The sequence below is a fragment of the Perca fluviatilis genome, chromosome 6 (assembly GCF_010015445.1).
Source record: "Perca fluviatilis chromosome 6, GENO_Pfluv_1.0, whole genome shotgun sequence".
NCBI lineage: Eukaryota > Metazoa > Chordata > Actinopteri > Perciformes > Percidae > Perca > Perca fluviatilis.
Genome location: NC_053117.1, coordinates 2,228,523 through 2,247,310, shown reverse-complemented (window position 1 = coordinate 2,247,310; position 18,788 = coordinate 2,228,523). Strand labels below are relative to the sequence as shown.

The 18,788-nt window shown below is 42.6% G+C and overlaps 1 protein-coding gene across 5 annotated transcripts in view; it reads left to right on the top strand.

Moving 5' to 3' along the window:
* Positions 1-18,788, top strand: part of cabin1 (calcineurin binding protein 1) — a 45,223-nt gene that overhangs the window by 15,504 nt on the left and 10,931 nt on the right. For 3 of the 5 annotated variants that reach the window (XM_039802351.1, XM_039802350.1, XM_039802355.1), the window contains exons 25-35: positions 86-175; positions 323-483; positions 583-794; positions 2,614-2,679; positions 3,382-3,561; positions 3,773-4,167; positions 6,482-6,595; positions 14,129-14,292; positions 14,378-14,474; positions 14,603-15,286; positions 18,495-18,569. In XM_039802351.1, the coding sequence (XP_039658285.1) occupies positions 86-175; positions 323-483; positions 583-794; positions 2,614-2,679; positions 3,382-3,561; positions 3,773-4,167; positions 6,482-6,595; positions 14,129-14,292; positions 14,378-14,474; positions 14,603-15,286; positions 18,495-18,569 (2,238 nt within the window). The remainder of the gene's footprint in view (positions 1-85; positions 176-322; positions 484-582; positions 795-2,613; positions 2,680-3,381; positions 3,562-3,772; positions 4,168-6,481; positions 6,596-14,128; positions 14,293-14,377; positions 14,475-14,602; positions 15,287-18,494; positions 18,570-18,788) is intronic. The other 2 variants (XM_039802354.1, XM_039802352.1) reach the window with 2 other exon arrangements.

Here is an 18,788-nt window from a genome sequence, read left to right as displayed (position 1 = left end):
ACTCCTTCCCTCCATTTTACCTGTTTAATTTGTATTGCCAGGTGATTGTGTTGGGTTGGTGACTCTCTCCTCTTTACGCTTATAGGCAGCACACTATCTGCATGAAGAAGCTGCCAGGTATCCCCGGAAAATCCATTACCATAATCCTCCTGACCTGGCCATGGAGGCCCTGGAGGTAAACTACCTGTGGGCCAGCAGCTCAAATAGTTTCTCATTGTGTTGTGTTACGTCAGATAACTGTCTCAAAGCATTCACGTTTCAGGAAATTGTGCACATACCTGTGTTGACCAATAAACATATTTTTCCATCTTCTGTCTTCTAGTTGCATTTCCGTCTCAGTGCCACCACCCTAAAACTATTAGAGGGCGATGTGCCTGATCTGGAACACGAGGTCTTGTTCAGATTGCTGGTTGAGGCCGCTATTGGGCCGTTTGCCAGGGGGGAAGAGAAGAGTATGCCAAGCATGCCTAGGTCCCTTGAAAAGTAAGATACAGAAATATAACCCAGCAGGAAATACGGGAAAAAAACACTTTGATGTTACGGCTAAATTTCATTCTCAATGTTGTTCTTGATTCATCGCAGGGAGAAACCCACCTCCATGATGGATGGAGACTTTAATTACTCGTCAGTTTGCATAGGGAACGTCCTCAGCTCCTCCCATCCGTCAGCTGCCACCCCAGGTCTGACATCCCCTCCTTACGTGGCCACGCCATTTGACCATGATTACGCCAAACGCAAAACACTCCGACGGCAGCAGTGGCAGCAACAGCGGCATGAGGAGCAGCAGGCTGATGGTACAGTCCCAGTCCTAGACACTGTCTCTGGGGTTGGGCTCTTTTGCCCTTTCTGCACTGGGACAGGAAGTCCACTGGGGAGTGCTCAGATTGCTAATCACCATGCTTATTGGCTTTGGTTTCAGTTACAATGATCCCCATGCACTGGGTGATTTGGATGTGGTGAAATGGGCAATATGGCTACTGATTATTTGACTAATTTGCTATGCCTGACAAAGCAGCAGCGTTGAAACAAAGTGTGTGTGTGTGTGTGTGTGTGTGTGTGTGTGTGTGTGTGTGTGTGTGTGTGTGTGTGTGTGTGTGTGTGTGTGTGTGTGTGTGTGTGTGTGTGTGTGTGTGTGTGAGAAATCCATTTCTTTTCACTGATTTATTGTTGATCCTATTATTACCTTACCAATCATCTTGCCTCTCCTAATGTGTTGCAATTGTTGCTTTGTTGTAACTCCCTTTTTTTCCTAAGCCTAAAACTTGCTTCACTGTGTGTTGGTCAAACAGAGTGGTTTGCATTGTCCCAGGTGCTGAACCAGAGTGCTTTGCTGATAATAATAACCACATCTTGGTAACAACTGATTACATAATCTTTATTTATATAATCCGATAATTTATTGGGATTAAGATCTCTTTTGCAAGTGACCCCGTACAGCAGAATAAATAACCGACATACCAACAAGGCAGCCACACATAAGCACACATCATACACACATTTATAGAAACTGCATCAGCAACCTCTCTAAAAAGTTTCCGAATTTTTAAGTTTAAATTCATGCAGTCCTGGCCATTCTTTCCATATGACAAACAGTGACATCTGTTCACCCACCCCATGTGTCATGTTTAGCTTGAATGTGCAAATAACGCAGCCATATTGCCCATGTTGCCAGTTTTGTCACCCTTTCCAGATTCCTTCCTACCTACCTACCTGCCTGCTACCTCTTTGCCTGCTTGCTTTTACCACCTGCTTTGCCATTTATATGCATGTAGTTCTAATGGGGTGAATGTCTTCACGACTGGACAGAAAGTCAGTCCTTTATCACACTTCACTAAATCGTCTGGTGTGTCATGTGGTCACATTTTATTTGACTTTGGTGTGGGCTTCATTTGAGAGACAGTCAAACTCTCCTTAGATATTTCAAAATCACGGGAATCATGCGTTTGCTACTTTCCACTAATTGGATATCATTTCCAATTATGTCCAATTAATGTGAAAATGTCAAGTCATGAAGAATGTGACTGGCCTATTGTTGGCAATCAACTCTGAGACTAAAGTCAGAAAATACCCCACCATGCACATATTTGCTTGAAGGTGTCCAATTTTTTCTGGCTTGCGTCCTGCTTTAAGAGTGTAGGGCCCAATTCAGACATGTTTTTATCTAATAATTATCTGGGAAAATGCTCCTTTTGTGATGCCCTGTTTATATTCTACACCTTAGAATTATTCTTTCTGGATAATTTTTTTGCCATTTGCTGCTCTATTGACAGTAATATAGGAGATCAGTCATTGGGCAAAATAACAGTACTTGGGGGAGTTATTGTCTTAACTGCTTTGCTGAAGAGGCAGCTCTGCGTTTTATCCATTAATCCTATCACAGGCCTGATATTTTAACTTTAGAAAGGGAAATATTGATCTTCAGAAATACTGAGAGATTCAAAAGATATTTGTGTCTGAATCTGGTTCTACATTTTCAAGGGGAGTGGCATTTAATCTGTATTCAGTCTAAAGAGCAAATGATTGATTTCTGAGGGAAAATGGCAGATTTCTTTTAAATATAAATTCAGCTTTTCTTGATTATATTTTAAAACCAGCTCCCCGTATCTTCAACAGCCTCACCAGAGTTTGACCATGCTTACTGCCTGCCCAGGTCTCCAATGTGGCTGGCTTCCCTGAATGGTACTGCTCTTCAAACCCACCAAACTCTTTAAGAGGCTATGTTTTTAATCCAAAATGAAGTGCATTCTTTCAGGGGAATCACCGAATACACAGTTTACACAAAACTTACAGTACCATAGTAACTTTCAAAGCTATTGTTCTGATTCAGCTATTTACAGTTCCCATCAGTGTGCATTATTCACTTAAAAAAAAAATGTACTTTTTTTTTTTTTTTTTAATTATTACAAACCCCAATTAATTTTTTTTTTAAACAAAAACAAAATAGAAATTAAATATAATGTTTTTTTTTTTTTTTTGGGCCCAAAAAAAAAAAAAAAAAAAAAAAACCTTTAAAAAAACCTTTAACAATGTGTCATTAGGGATGCACTAATAAGGATTTGTGCCCGCCCTCCCCCCCCAAAAAACAGGGAATGTTTGGCTTTTAAAAACAAGTCACCAACCAACCTCTTAAAAAGGCCTACACAGCATGCTGTTAAAGTATGCCATTACACGTTTTAGATAATTGGTTGTAATTCATACAATACAGTCATCTTAATTATAACCACTTTTTTAAAAGAAGTATGTAAACTCCACTTTTCAGACAGAAACGAAACCTATTTTTACGTGTATTCATCCATGAGGTGCCCTACGGCTAAAGTAATTTGTCTTCATCTGGGTCCGTGCAACTGGCGGCATGACCCATGATGTTTTTTGTTTTGGCAGAGCGCAGTCAGGACAGTGAGGTGGTGATGCTCTCTGACTCCAACTCCACCCAGGATGCCTTCACAGATCCCACCAGCTCACAAGACAGCAGCCACAAACCTGCTTCCGGGAAAGCCAGTTCAGCGTCCTCAGAAAGTACAACCCCCGTGAAGGACGGACAGTTCGCATCTGAGGACACAGGTACACTCGGACTGAAATGACTGATGTTTTCTGGCTACATTTCATTGTTTTAGCTGAATGTAATTAAATTATATAATACGTACAAACGTATAAAACGTGAATGTGCACAAAAACCTGCTGTCAGATATGGGGTCTGGATGTTTACAGGCTCCACATTAAGCAAAACAATTCAAGTCCTAAACTCTTAGATTTCAAATCTATTCTACTCAAGCATCACATGGAGAACATTCCGGGATCCAGGCGGAAGAAAAGGTTATCCAGGAAGTAGTAGAAGCTGTGGTGGTGACCCTCCCTGAGGCTTCAGCCCCCAAGCTCTCAGCGGACCATTGTCCTCATCCTCTGCCTGTCCCAGCCACCCCTCCAAAGGCAGCACACTCTCAACAGGCTGCTCCTCAAACCCCCGCCAGTGAGGGAAAGAGGAAGCCAGAGCTCCCCGCTGAGGTGATCGAGGTGCCCAAGGCCCTGCCCACCGAGCGTGGCGACCAGAGACGAATGCTGGTAGAAATGTGTGTCCGTGCCCTCTTCCTCTGCCTCAGCCGCTTCCCTCAGCACTACAAGAGTCTCTACCGATTGGCCTTCTTCTACACCAACAGCAAGACCCACCAGGTCAGTCCACCCCTGTCAATTGATGGCACTAGTCCATTCTCATTGCATTTCAAAGGCCAAGTCATCTATTAAACCAAAGCCATACACCTATAATCACTATCCCCTGTCATTAATGGTGACATTTACAGAAGACGAGGTTTGCTAAGAATTCCCACAATTTGCTCAAAAGTCACAGACCTTTTGCATTCATTATTTCGTTGCCAAGTATATCCGAGCTGCGATGGCTATTTGCTTTTGGTTTTTCTTGTGGGTCTGTGAGCTCTGCAGTAATACACGAGATGCTGAAACAGCCTGTGTTAGCTTTAAGGCTCTGTGGGCAGAGGTGTACGTGGGTGGTAGCGCAGTGCTCTCTCAGCCAGTTTGGCACAGTGAGGTTGCGTTAAGCTTTTCATTGGTGGCATCCTTTGTTCGGCACTCCATTTGTCGGACCTTTTTTTTAATTCAGCCTTCATTCCTACACAATAAGCGTAAATGGGGAATGGAAAGGTCCAAGCTCTTGAATATTTTATGTTTTGTAATATGCTCATTTGACCTCGGAGTACTATATCTGCAGCATTATGGGTTTTATGACTCCCAGCGGTAGTATCTCCCTAAAAGAAAGCTTACTTTTTAAATTTATATTATTAATAACTACTAAAATTAATAAGTTCAATAAGGATAATTTCCTTGAGGCTCCATTAAATGTAGAATATAGGGCTGTGCAATTAATGGAATTTAGATTTCAATTTCGATTTTGGCTCCCAACGATCACCAAAATAGTATAATCGAGAAAAAATGATTATTTTGCCATGTTCTGTTTTGCAAGAACACTCTTATTTTGTCTTGTGTTCTGAATGACACGCGCACATCCGCCCCTCCCGAAGCCAGTCAGGGAGGCAAGTCGTGTGCATATCATCCTTTTATATACTATCTATGCATATCGTCCGCTGGAATTTAAAAACTCAGTGCAAATAAAGATGGCAGCAGCGTTTGGTGAGCATAAAAGGCAAAACCAACTCAGTCTGGGAACAGCTACCCTGCGGTCCCTCTGCCTTTGACCGCTGTAGTAGACTGTCTATAGACGTTGTATTCCCCCGACACGCTGTATTCACTTACTGTTTAAAACTTGTTCCAGCTTAGTAGGGGTGCATAGACATACTGCTCAAAAACAACATGAAAAAACATAGTAATGTTCCCTCAGCATTTAGTTTTGTTGTTAAACTGTATGTAAATGAGCAGTGACGTTAAATCACCTGTTTCACGTAACGTTACTCTAAGGTACCGTCTATGTGCTGGATTTTTCCTAAGGTTAGCTAGCAAATAAGCCCACTGACGGCGACATTATTGTTGATATTTTGGCACAATGTTTAGTAATGCCAGTAGTAGTGGTCATAGTGAGTGAACATGTGATGTGAGATGCACATTGTGTTAGCTATGTCTGTGGAACTGTTCATTAGCTGTGTAACGTTATGTGTGATATCTGTAACAGTAGTAAAACAGATGTTATTCTGATCCAAAGACTCTTTCTGTGAGATAAAGGACACTAACAGATTATACCCTGGACACTATCCATTATATCCAAATTTCAATGAGTAATCGTGTTAAATAATCGTGATTTCAATATTGACCAAAATAATCGTGATTATTATTTTTTCCATAATTGAGCAGCCCTAGTAGAATAACTTTTGAAAGAGGCTTCCACAGGTGGTAAGGTTTCCCTCAGTTGTTGCCACCACTAGAGTTATCAGCAGAAGTGGATGAAAGCAAACGCACCCTGCCAGTGACTTGATGACACAGTCAGTTGATATGATGCTGTTGGCACGGGCTGCTTTGCTGCCCTCACAACCTGACACATCCAGTGTTAAAAGCCTCTGTGCGCCTTTTGTTCCCAAGAAAACTGCTCCACTCACATTGACAGGCCAGCTTTATCCTCATTCCAAAGATGGAAGGAGAGGGAGCCTGTAATTTTGTGATATACCCTGCTGGAATTTATAAAGGATAACATGAAGTGGCGTTAGCTTGCCATCTTTTCAAACAGGGCAAGGCACCGGTGTAGACACTGATTTGTGACTCATCTGGCTTTGAAAAGAGGTCTGCATTTTTCTGATTGCAAATGAGCATAATTTTCTCCTTTTTTTTCTGAATGTATTGAATATATTAAATGCAGCATACATCTGTTTCACTTCTGTCAATCTATTCTGATGGAGGAGGGCTATCCCCTTGGGTTTCTCAATTGGAAATCTGTTGTGTGTGTGTATATAAAAGTATACTTTAAGTTTATATGTTTGTTTTTTTCTTTTCTTCAGTTTCTTTATTTTTTTATTTCCCGCCACAGAACCTACAGTGGGCCCGAGATGTGTTGCTAGGAAGCAGTGTCCCATGGCAACAGCTGAAGCACATGCCAGCACAAGGACTTTTCTGTGAAAGAAACAAGACAAACCTGTTCAATGTAAGTCATTTCACCAAGCCTGCATGTTTTTTCATGTCACCGCACATTGCTTAATAAATTACGGAGACGCCTGTCATCACTGGATTTATTAGTCCATAATAGCAACACCAAAAGTAGTTAAGATACAATTAACATTGTTTTACGTGCAGCAGAAGTACTGTATTTTCTGGACTATAAGTCGCTCCGGAGTATAAATCGCATCAGTCAAAAAATGCGTCATGAAGAGGACAAAAACATATATAAGTCGCATCGGACTATAAGTCGCATTTATTTAGAAATTTTTTTTTTTCATCTGTCAACTACACAATAGCACACAGAACAACAGGCTGAATACGGTAGGTGTCCGGTATGTTAACGTAACACATTAACAGTTATTGAACTATACAATAGCACACAGAACAACTAGCTACCAGGGCATGGAGCATGGATGTATTAAAAGGCGTTGAGACGTAGCTAACTGCACCGTTAACAAGCCCCTCCCGACTCCTTCCTACAGCTCTGGCCATCTTGCTTTCAGTCCGCGATTAGCCGATTAGCTTTCTCTGATTTCTTCATTGCAGTAAGAGTCACCTTTTCGCCAGTCCCTCACAAGTTTCTCCCTCATTTCAAACTTTCTTTCTGCTGCTCGATTACCGTTTTCGGCTGCATATTTTACTACCTGCAGTTTATCTCTTTTCTTTCTCAGTTGTCTTTAGGACGAGCATTCTAGTTGTCACAAGCCTAGAGCGCCCTCTCGCGTCTGTAGACGGTAATGTTTTCAGTATGAATTAACATTTAAAAACATGTTAAATTATATGTATTTTGATACATAAGTCGCACCTGACTGTAAGTCGCAGGACCAGCCAAAGTAGGAAAAAAAGTGAGACTTATAGTCCGGAAAATACGGTAACAGAAAATGTCACTTTTCTGACTTGTGACATAAGTTGGTGATGTTTCTCAAAGTGACAAAAGTATTACATGAAAGAATCGGCTTGGTGAGGAAGATTTAGCCTTGACACAATTAATTAGTGGAAATTCCTACTTGTAATCTAATAAATTAATAACTGCACAGCGCCTTTTTATATTGGCACATAAAGTATTATTCCAGAAGCAAAATTGTCACCTGAGTTAAGCCAAAGTTGCTGGGTAAATATGTTTGCACTAAAGTCATTCACTTCTTGGTCTATCTTGGACTATCAATGCACAGAATTATTTCACATCTAGTGGAAGGTTTGGAATAAGAAAATCTTTTGCAAACATACAAAATGCCTGTTTCACATACACACAGAAGCACTATTCATACAATGTGCCTGACTATAAAATACTTACTAACTTTAGAGTATTCTTACTCTAAAGTTTAGCTATTTCATAATACCTAACTGCACAATAGCAGCTAATGAAGATTCCCAAAGGAAGAACCTGTGGAGCACTTAAGTGTCCTCACGTTTGTAACTAATGATCTGTGTGCTGTGAACGAATGATTGGCGTACTACAGCTAGGTTTACCCTTTTCACACCTATTATTCACATAATTCAATTGGATGCACAAAAATCTGCCCTAAATATGGAATAACTAGAAACATGCGCTGATATAAATGGAGTCACACAGTGGGAAATTGTTGAGTGATCTGCCCCTAAGAATTACAAGGCCTCTGCTGGGTTCCAGTTGAAGAGATTACTGTCAGAATCTGTCATCTGTTCTGCATGTCAGTTTTCACTTGAAGCAGATATTATATCTTTTCAATGTGTGCAAACGTGGCGTTCTTTTTGATTTGTTTCCTGTGTGATCTGTTGATGCCTAAAAGCTCACTTTAGTTACAGAGCAGATATTACAAGCAGAATGTCACATCATTTCAGCATAACGTATAAGTCACTTGGCATGTTTTGGTGTTGCACATTATTTAGGACTTAGTTGATTGTGTAGGCTGTAGAGTCAAATGATGACTCCAAACGGCTTCTGGTAACAGACTGTAGAAGTGATGTGGGCCAGGTCTGACCTGGAGGAGAGCTCTGCAGTGCTCTGGCTCCCACTGGGTTCTCATAGAGCCCCTTCTGGAGGCAAATCTGCCACTGTGGCATACCAACTGTTGGAGCTTTACTGTTCCCTCCAAATGAAGCTAGCTCTCTCTCTCTCTCTCTCTCTCTTTCTCTCGTGCTCTCTCTCTCTCTCGTGCTCTCTCTCGTGCTCTCTATCTCTCTCAGGACAATACAAATTTTTCTAAATATTAATCAAACATGCCTGTTTTTTATTGAGTCCGAGTTCTGGGCAGTTATTACATTAACAAAAAGTTGCGGAAACATAATTTTCACCCTACATTTTTTCAGGTTCATGAGAGCGACCGCGGATGAGGTTTTGTTTTTTTTCTCCATTGTAAATGAATAGCAAGGCATTGTTCAGCACACACGTTTTGCCAGGTAGAAGTTGATATTAAACCAGACCCTTTAGGCATGTCAATCTCAGCTAACAGCTGCGTTTCAGCCTGACGAATCACTCAGCGCCAGTGTTTGATAGATATATTATATGTATTTGAGTAATGACCAGCATGAGAGCTGCCACAAATTGACAAAGAGTGTTGATCACATATCAAACATATGGCACCTTTTAATGTCAGGGAGACTTGACTCTCAGCTGAGTAGGCACCTCAATAAGCCTGTTGGTGAATACTGAGTTCCCTAATGTAGGCCATGATGCCCTACTTTTCCTTCTTGCTTTGGCTGGGCTACACCAACTGGGGCCTGCAAAATGTAACCCACATATTGCTGTTTAGAAAATGATCCAGATGCGGTTGCGTTGCATTAATTATTGGTGTGGTTGTCAGCTGTTTGCTCTCTAGGAGGGCCCGCTCACTTTTAATCCAATGATAAACTAATAATGTAGTTGTTATTGAATTAAGTCACTGAGTCTCACGGACAAATAATTCATATTGTAATATGTCATGTTGCACTCTATTGCGATACATTTGTATTGTATCACATTTGTGTTGTGATACAAGGACATTTGGACTCTTTGTATTCTTTGCTACTTAATGGCTGTTTGACAATTTAAATTATAACATGTATGTTTATGAACCAGTTTGCATGTTAAGAATCTAAATCTAATGATATAGGTTATAATGCTGACGTTGTGCCAGGCCCTCTGGCTGCTTAGTACTACTGTTGAGTGATCGTGAGGAGTCCCTGTGTGTTCACTCTGGCAGGGTGTTTCCTCCTCCCCTCCGACCACACACACACACACACACACACACACACACACACACACACACACACACACACACACACACACACACACACAGACACACACACACACACACACACACACACACACACACACACTTGCTTACATATTTTTCCACCCACTCACACGTTCACTCTCTACCAAGCTCCAGAGAAAATGGATGTCCTTTTGGCTGCATTTCAGAAAATAGATCCATCCTGGTCTTGTAACTTTTCGGAAAACATGCGATACTATAAAGAGCATTCATGAATGTCAACTTTTTAAAGGTCTTGTTATACTAGCGTAGGATAGTCTTCTGGGGATTGCTTGCCACGTTTTTGATGTATGACTCAAACATTTGTGTGTTCAGCTGTGCAATGTGCTGTAGGTGGAGCTCCGCTCAGGAGAACCTTGTTATTCTTTTTTTAGGGGAGGAGTATTGGCCCAATGAATACATTTTGTAGAAGTTGATATTTTGATTTGCATGTTGGAGGGTTAAATCTGGCTGTCGGTGTGATTCCCATTGCCTTCTCCTGCTCTGTGTTTACTTGAGCTTGACTTTTTTTTCAGCAGCTTTTTCCCTCACTCACAACAGGAAGCAGGAAAAACAAGGTGTGTTTGCTTAGTATGTTTATGGTGGCCAGCTGGAGAGACACGACCAGGGTTGAAAGACAGGAAAGGAAGAAGGTAAGGGCTGTTGGCTGAGGAAATACTGTGTGTACACAACACAATCTTATCTGTTCAGACAGCACTGTTCTTCAGTGTTTCTGTGGTTAATGGGGGGCTTTACTCATACAAACTGTTGATGTGCCATCCTCTTGATGCCTCCCACTGCACTGATGTGGTAGCACGGAGTTCATTTTTCAGCCAGTTTATGTTATCTTGTTCTTTTCCTGTTGCTCTGTCTTCAGGGTGATCACGCTCTACCCCTCCCCCTGGCTCTTTTTCGCTCTACTCATCTCCTCTCTCTGTTGCACTCTTTCGGTTTCCTCATTACTCTCTCTCTCTCTCTCTCTCTCTCTCTCTAACTCCTCTGTTTGTGTGGGTGTGTAGTGGGCGGGAGTTTCTCGGCTTGCTTCCAATTGGCTGGCAAAAGCCTACGAGGATTGGCTGTACGCTGTGTGTAGTGCGAGAGAAAGGAAGGGAAGGGGGGGAGAGAGAACTCCAGCAGGCTGGGGGTCAGGGGAGGGCGGAGATAGAGTGCGTGGGTGTTGTTGTTTTGAGATGGCAGGGTTTGAAAGCAGGAGAGGAATGAGTCGGCTTGTCTGTCAGTGACATACTGAGCTTATGGGCCCTGACTTCAGCGTTGTTTCTCCTCCTGCCAAGGCAGCTGCCATTCTCCTCTTCTTCTGTTCCTGCTCTGCCGTGTGCAGCTGTGCGTCCCTCTCCTTCTCTCCAGCAGCTCTCGCTGCCCTAGCACCCAAATGCAGCCCACCCCTTGCTCTCTGAGCGTGAGCCTCTTTCAGGGTGGAGGCGCTGCCAGGGCTGCTGGGGCTGCCACCGCCAGCAGGAAACTGTCCAAAAGAATACTAACACAGGCACTGTGGAGTAGCTTTCTTTGGTGATGGTGAGTCGCTTTCTATCTTTCTTTCTGACTTCTACAAAATCCAGCGCAAGTTTGCGTTTCATTTTTGTGTGAACTGAGTTGCCGTTTCATTTTCTGAGAGTTTGTGGTATACTTAGTGTGGTCTTTTTAATCAGGGGTACTCTTGTCGAATGGTACAGAACTGCAGAAGGAAATGCCTTTTTTAAGTAAGTCTTCCTGAAGGTCCTAATTGTTCAGATGTCTGCATGTAAGATGCAACAATGAGGGGAAGAATGGAGTACGATGTAAAATCACACCACCCACCCGCCAAGTGCTGGTAGCCTTAGCAGGTAACCAGCCATCTTCGATTCTTAAAATATCTTCAATATAAAGTTGTAGTTTAGGTTTGAAATAGTGATATTGTTGTTACAGTAAGTAGTACAGCTCTAGTGACTAATTGCTACAAGAGACATTAACACTGAGATTGTGCAACTTCCCTGCACCTAGTAAGTTTTACCATGGGTCATATTTTGGTCATGTACCTTTCCTGTCACTGATGGCATGTAAAGACATGAATAGATAAAGTTGATAAGACAACAGGTTGAGGATTTTCCTCCAAATGTTGTTCAGCAGGCAGCCAGCATTCTGTTTTGGCTCAGGCTTTTACACAAGGAAGTAGAGGGACTATCAGTACCTTGTCCCTGTTGGTCATCCTCTTTTTATTTTTATTTATTTATTTTTTTGTCATGCTGCATAAGTATTGCTTTGTGTTGCTGTTTGCAATACATAAATAAGTGACAAAGTAGGATTACTTAATGTGATGTTTCCAAACCGAGAAACCATTTTGAAACCAAAAATGATATGAAGAAAGATCAGATTCCATTTGTACAAAAGGATTCTCTTGTCATGTAATTATCCCTTGTCCATCCCTTGTTTGTTATGCATCTTAATCTGTCAGATTTTTGTGTGATGTATTGGCTACATCTGCCAAAGCTGTAGCTGCTCTAGATATCAAGATATCAAGCATTGGTCATATTTTCTCTCACAAAAACAAGGGGGGGATGCTTAAAATCATTGCAGTTAAAGTCTTACAAATGTGCTTTAGCTGTTGTGCTACAGCATAATCTGTGTAAAGCCATGGCTCTGCTTTCCCTAAACAGGTTTTCCGTGGTTGGATGGTTCTCTAACTACTCTCCTCCATTAGAGTTGTTTTTCTGTGCGGAGCCCACCCCCTCATCATACTTGTCCCGTTCCTGTTGGAAGCATTTATCTGTGCATTGAAAGGTTAAAACCTTCCCCATGCCCTGCCTGATTTCATCATATGATCTTGATATGTTCTCAAGAGTTGAGGTTGTTGACCACTAGATGTGATGTATGCACCAACCACCAAGGCAAATTCTAGTTCAAGTGTTACCTACTTGGAAATAAATCCTTTTCTGATTCTGAATTGGGATCATTTCACCAGAATGAATCGGCTCCGTTATCAGACGGTTCTCAGGCTCAGGCATGGTGCAGTTTTACATGTATATATAATACTTAATTCAATACATTGTACACGTTTCCTCCAGGGCAGCATTTCAGGCTCACAAATGGTTTCTTGCTTGAACCCTCTGTGAAGATATATATATATATATATATATATATATATATCAGAACAGATGCCTGTGTAAAAAAAATAAATAAATAAATAAAAAGATTTAGTTGCCCTCGTGAACTGAAAATGAGAAAATGCATCCTTGATTAAGGATTCATGAAAGAAAGTCTTGTGTGTAAACACAGGAGTCTTGAGTTTCTATATTACGCTTTAGATGGCCAGACACTTTGTCCCTGAGCAGGCTATAAGTCCGTCCTCAGGAATGTGATTTGTTTTGCCTCTCTTTCCGGCTTTGTTCCTCTCCGGTGGCTTTGAAAATGTCATCTGACAGTCTGGAGCTGTCTGTGAGAAAGAGCACCACTCTCCCCGGTGCCTTTAGCAGCCGATAGAGCCATCATTTGTTTTGTTCCAACCTGATATGGTCATCTTTGTTTTGTCTCGCACACATTTTCTGAGACCAGAAGCTGTACTCTGCGCCATGTGCTGTATGACTGTACACAGCCTAGGCCACCATCTGCACTCGCATCAGTAGCTTCAGAGAGCAGAACCTCGCATGCTCCACCTGCTGAGAGGACATGTGCTCACAGGAAAAGGTGGACTCGTCCATCAAAAAAGCACCTCATCACACTTTCTGTGAAGGAGGACTGTTTGTTGGCAGCCAGGCTGCTGGTCTGTTGCATTGCATGGACAGAGCTGAGCACTAATGAGGCTGCCTATCATGTACGCCCAGAGAAAAAGTCACCTCTCCTGCAGCTTTCCAATCCCCTCATTAGAGCTTTCTTGATTGAATGCCATGTTTTTACCTCTCATTACTTCCTCTTCTTTCTCCTCTACTTTCTTTCCTGTCACTTTTTTTTTTATGTGTCCCTGTTGATTGTTTCCGTGTGTCATACACTCCGTAGGCCTTAGAAACCTGGAGTAGCAGCATAGAGCGGTCATAAATGCAGAATTTCACAAATTAACCTGTTGGCCTGTTGTCCATTCAAATGGGAAAGTAGTTGCATGAAGGCAACTCCTCCTAGATACTTTGAATATGTGTAACTGAACCATATTTTGAAATCAAGTTCCTGCTCAACTAAAAGCCAAGGCCACACCTACAAGTGTGTTTGTACCACGTTTAACTAGCAGTTTGTCGAAAACATAATAGTTTTGTTTATTGATCGTAGCACAGTCAAACTTAATTTAGATTCTGCTTCTTCTTTTTTTCTCCTCCCTTCTTCAGGGCATCTGGCGTATTCCAGTAGATGAGATTGATCGCCCCGGAAGTTTTGCATCTCATATGAACCGATCCATTGTCCTCTTACTGGAGGTGCTGTCTCAGCTTAAGGATCACGATACTCTGTTGAAAGTCTCTTTCATGTTGCAGAGAACCCCTGACCAGGGAAAGTAAGGACCCACGGTGAATGTCATGCAGGTTTCTGTTTTATTCTGTTATGTATTTGTTCGATGACATCCCTTCTCTTCCATGAAGGAAGTATTTACGGGATGTTGATCGCCAGGTTTTGGCCAAGAGAGCATTTTTCCTAACTGTAAAAGTCCTGGAGGACAATCTGAACAGTCTCACTGGGGTAAGAAAGCACAAATCCATACACACACACGCGCACACACACACTCACTAAGAGCTGGGAGCCGCTCAGCATTTTAGACATCTGGCATGCCCCCACTTCATGTTTTGACAGGTTCTGTTCTCTTTCAGGTGTCTGAGCAGCTTCACAAAGCGCCTGGGCCCTCCATGGGGGAGATGACCACAACGGACACATCCAACAGGCCCAGTTCAGAGGACAGCAAACATGCACTGCCTAAGAAGCCTGGACTCACAGAGGGAGCCTGTGTCACAGACTCTGGGCCCAGGGAAGCCTCTCAGGCACAACTCACCCCACCACCACCATCCATGGATAAAGGGAGTAAAGTTCAGGAGCTCTATCCTGGCAAGGTGGAGACTGCTGGTAGTGAGGTGCACAAAGCAGGGTTGGAGGAACCCATGGAGCTGGACACTGGCCGCTGGATGAGGCCCTCTATTACCACAGATTCTATGGGCAACCAGGCGGAGGCTGAGACCTCCCTGAGTGCAGCGGAGCCCCAGCAGAAAGTGACTGACAGCAGCCGGACACCAGAGCTGTCCCTAGAGGAGCTAAGTATCAGCTCCAGGCAGCAGCATCTCCAAGCCTTGGCACCAAAGGTCACCGTGGCAGCCAGTGGGACTGATCAGGGCTTACCACGTAGGCCAAACAGGAAAAGGAAGCTTCTTGAAGATGTGGAGTCTGGAAAAACGTTACTGCTTGATGCCTATAGGGTGTGGCAGCAAGGCCAGAAAGTCATGACGTATGACCTGGCACGCATTGAGAAGATCATGTCAGAGACTTATATGCTCATAAAACAGGTAAAGATGTACACGGATATCTTTTTTTGTTGTGCATGCGCAGATGGCATTATCAGGGTTTTCCCTGGGTTTTTAGAGCACTGGATGATTATTTAATTATGTCATCGCACAATTTATTTGCATAAAGCTTGGTGGTTGTCGGTTGCAGCGAGTGAGAGGTCACTAAAGCAAAACTTGGAGGAGCAGCTTGTCCACCTTAATGGTCCAATGTGTAGGAATTTCTCCCATCTAGCGTTGAGATCATATATCGCAATCAACTCTCTCGCACCACGCAGTTCAAAGTACATATTACAGCTACGGTAGCCTTCACTCTTTTTTTCTGATGATGCCGGTCTCTTGCTCTTTTCAATATCCTTTTTCTTTTTCTGGGTGAAGAAGAAGTTTATGCCTGTTCCTGAAATTTGGATTTTGAATCCGTGTGGTCCTCCATGTTTCCTTCTTCAAATTTGCCTGGGCTGGGAAGCTACGATACCCATTAGCAGCATTAGCAGCACCTGTGAGTTTATCATGTGACAGCGAAAACGTGAAGGGCGGAGCAGTATGTCCGGTATGTTCCTTACCGGCTAACGTATTTCAATATGGCGCATGACTATGGACCGTCTATCCCAGTTCATGCGAATGCAAATGTAAAATTTCAAGCCAATAGGAATACTTGTAATTGATGGTGGTGGTAAATATTCATGAAAAAGGACTAGTTTGTGGACGTGCAACACAGATTTTGATAATGACCAACTAAGCACGTTACACACTGGACCTTTTTAAAGATCAGCCCACCTTCAGTTAGTGAGCCTGTGCTGAAGTTGTCGCCAGTTCCGTGCCGGCAAACCCCTTTCACTTCAACCAGCAGGTAGCAAGCAATACACGGGATCTTGGCTTGGGTCTTGAGGAGTTGTAACATTTTTTTTTTTTTCATCAACAAACAAACTGTACACACACTGCAGTGCTGCGTTCACACGCTATAATGTTACTGCTAACTTCATACTCACCGGCAATCGCACCTCCCTCTCTCTGTTTCCCTCACTCTCCACCGCACGCTCGCTGGTGGGCTGCAGCTGCCGCTGTGTGTGCAACGTGCATGGTGTGCGGTAGTGTGGCTGTGACACGGTTTGTGCCACTGTGTATTTGAAGCCTCATGCGTCACGTGTGCAGAAGCGGCAAGCCACTGGAAACGATGAGTTCCAGAGCGCCGCGGTGCCGTTGCCGCCTTTTGCGAAGTCATGCATGCTTGAAATGAGCCCTCTACAATAAATTGTGCTTGTGGAACCCCTCTTCTAACTGAATTAGTAACACAACAGCCACTGTAGAAGAGGGACTTTCCCTCTTTCAAACACTGCCATGAAATGGCTCATAGTGTGGTTTTGTTTTTACTTTCAGTAACCCAAAGTCAACCTCAGTGTCTTCTGCTGTTACTCCTAAAACAGGCTGCTGACTCTAAAAGTAGCCCCATTGGGGATTTTTAAGATGAATTGGAATTTATTTTTTACATCATGATGTCACAAGTAGGTGGGGAGCAGCTGTCATTGTTGATTTATCTATTATTTCCAATCAAACTTGTCAAAAAGTAAACATGTGTAGTGGCATTGTGCTATCCCAGAGACAAAATCTCTAAAATCGCTAAATTTTAGGACTATTAGGCAAAATGTATTTTTGTTATAACTTTTTAGTAATTTCTGACTGGCCGTAGTTCACAGTAGAAGCAGGAAAAGGGCTGCTATCTATAAAACGTGAAATTCATAAATCGTTATGTTATGTAGGAAGTGTTCAGGAAGCGAGAAGTCTCCTCGTATCTCTCCAAGAAAAAAATTTCCTCAGTTGTTGAAAATGAGTCCAACTTCACACAGTGCTTTCTGTGGCATTGATGATGTAGTTGCAGAACAACAGCCCACATCAGCTTATATAGGCATATTGAGCTGAAGATCGATGCTGGCCGTACAGAAGTTGCCATGTCATTTGCTGTGTGATGCCGGAGAGCTGTAGCTGGAGTAGGAGCACAGTAGGCGAGGGACAGCTGAAGAGGGGAAAGAAGAAATCTGATGAGAAGGGCCAGCTTCAGTAGCTTTTTTTTTTTTTTTGTGTGTGCTTGGGTTACAGCTAGGATGTTTTTCCATTGCTCTTTAAGAGACCGCAAAGAGAATAATTTCTCAGACACACCCAGAGAGTAGCTATAACCAGCCACGACGTGTTCCTGTCATCAAATGAGTTGTGCAATTAATATGCCTGCCCTGGACATTTTCCAGAAGCATCTTCTGTTTGTGCACCTACTTGCACAAACTGCAGACGCTTTGTGGTTTTGTGGTCTGCTGCATTGCACAGCTGCATGCGGTTATAGTTTAGATCTATATCTTGCATCTTTTTTTTTTTTATCCTTATTTCTGTTTTTGTTAATAGTTATCCATATTCCAGTCAGATATTTACCCCCCCCCCTCCCCTTTCCTGTCTTCACTCAATTAAAGGCCAAAAATGCCCCAAAAAATAATCTTAAAAAAAAAAAGAATACAGAATGTCCTGCCATATTAAGTGAAAGGTTTTATTGATGTCTCATTCTAAAAGTAATAGTCCAATAAGTCATCGCTGGCAACTGTATGTGGTTTGGCAAGGAAGGTTTGCAGTGAGCTAGACATGAATTGAAAGCAGAGGGCTGTCCTTTGTGATGCACTGAACATTGACTCAGTCCATTTACTTATTGGCATCATTTAAAAAAACTACAATGAGGCTACTGTAAAATCCCTCCCTTTGGGGGGGGGTCCCTGAACTGCTGCATCCAACAGGCTGCTGGAGGGAACGTAACAGCTGTGTGAACAAGATTACTGCTGCGTGTACCATGTTGGGCAGTAGCTAAGCTCGCTAACTCCCACACATCCACTCACTGTACAGGACCTTCATGTGAGCCCTTTTTTTGCTGGTGCTATGATCAGAGGCAGAAGATATCCTACTTGCTTTGATACAGAATCAGAAGAATATGTTGTTGGTTTGGCTTTTAGTGCGGAGAAATAGTGAGTAATTAACATGGCGTGTACAGAGGTCACCTCAGAAATGTATGATGAATTTGCAGTATACACTCACTGCGCCAGTTTTGCACCAGGAGGTTTTACTGAAGATAAAAAAAAGATGTGTGAAAAGATTTGACACTGTGGATTATAACCACGAGCATATGAAGTATGTGTTGCTCTGCTCTAATGTCCTTGTTCTGCCTGTTCTCCTGTCTCAGGTTGATGAGGATGTAGCCCTGGACCAAGCTGTGAAGTTCTGCCAGATACAGTTGGCCACTTCTGCCCAAAGACAGGTAAAACACTTCAACTCTGCATGCTCATGTGACGTCCTTCTGCTACCTTGTCGGCCTTGTGCGTCGTAGGTCATACGTCGTAGGTCATACTACAGTTTACATTTATATAGAGAGCTAAATGTACAGTATCTATCTCTGTTTCATCCAAGTTGATGCCAAATACTTGTCTTTTTCCCCCTCATGTAATGGAATCGGTCTTACATGGTAAAGCTTCTAAGA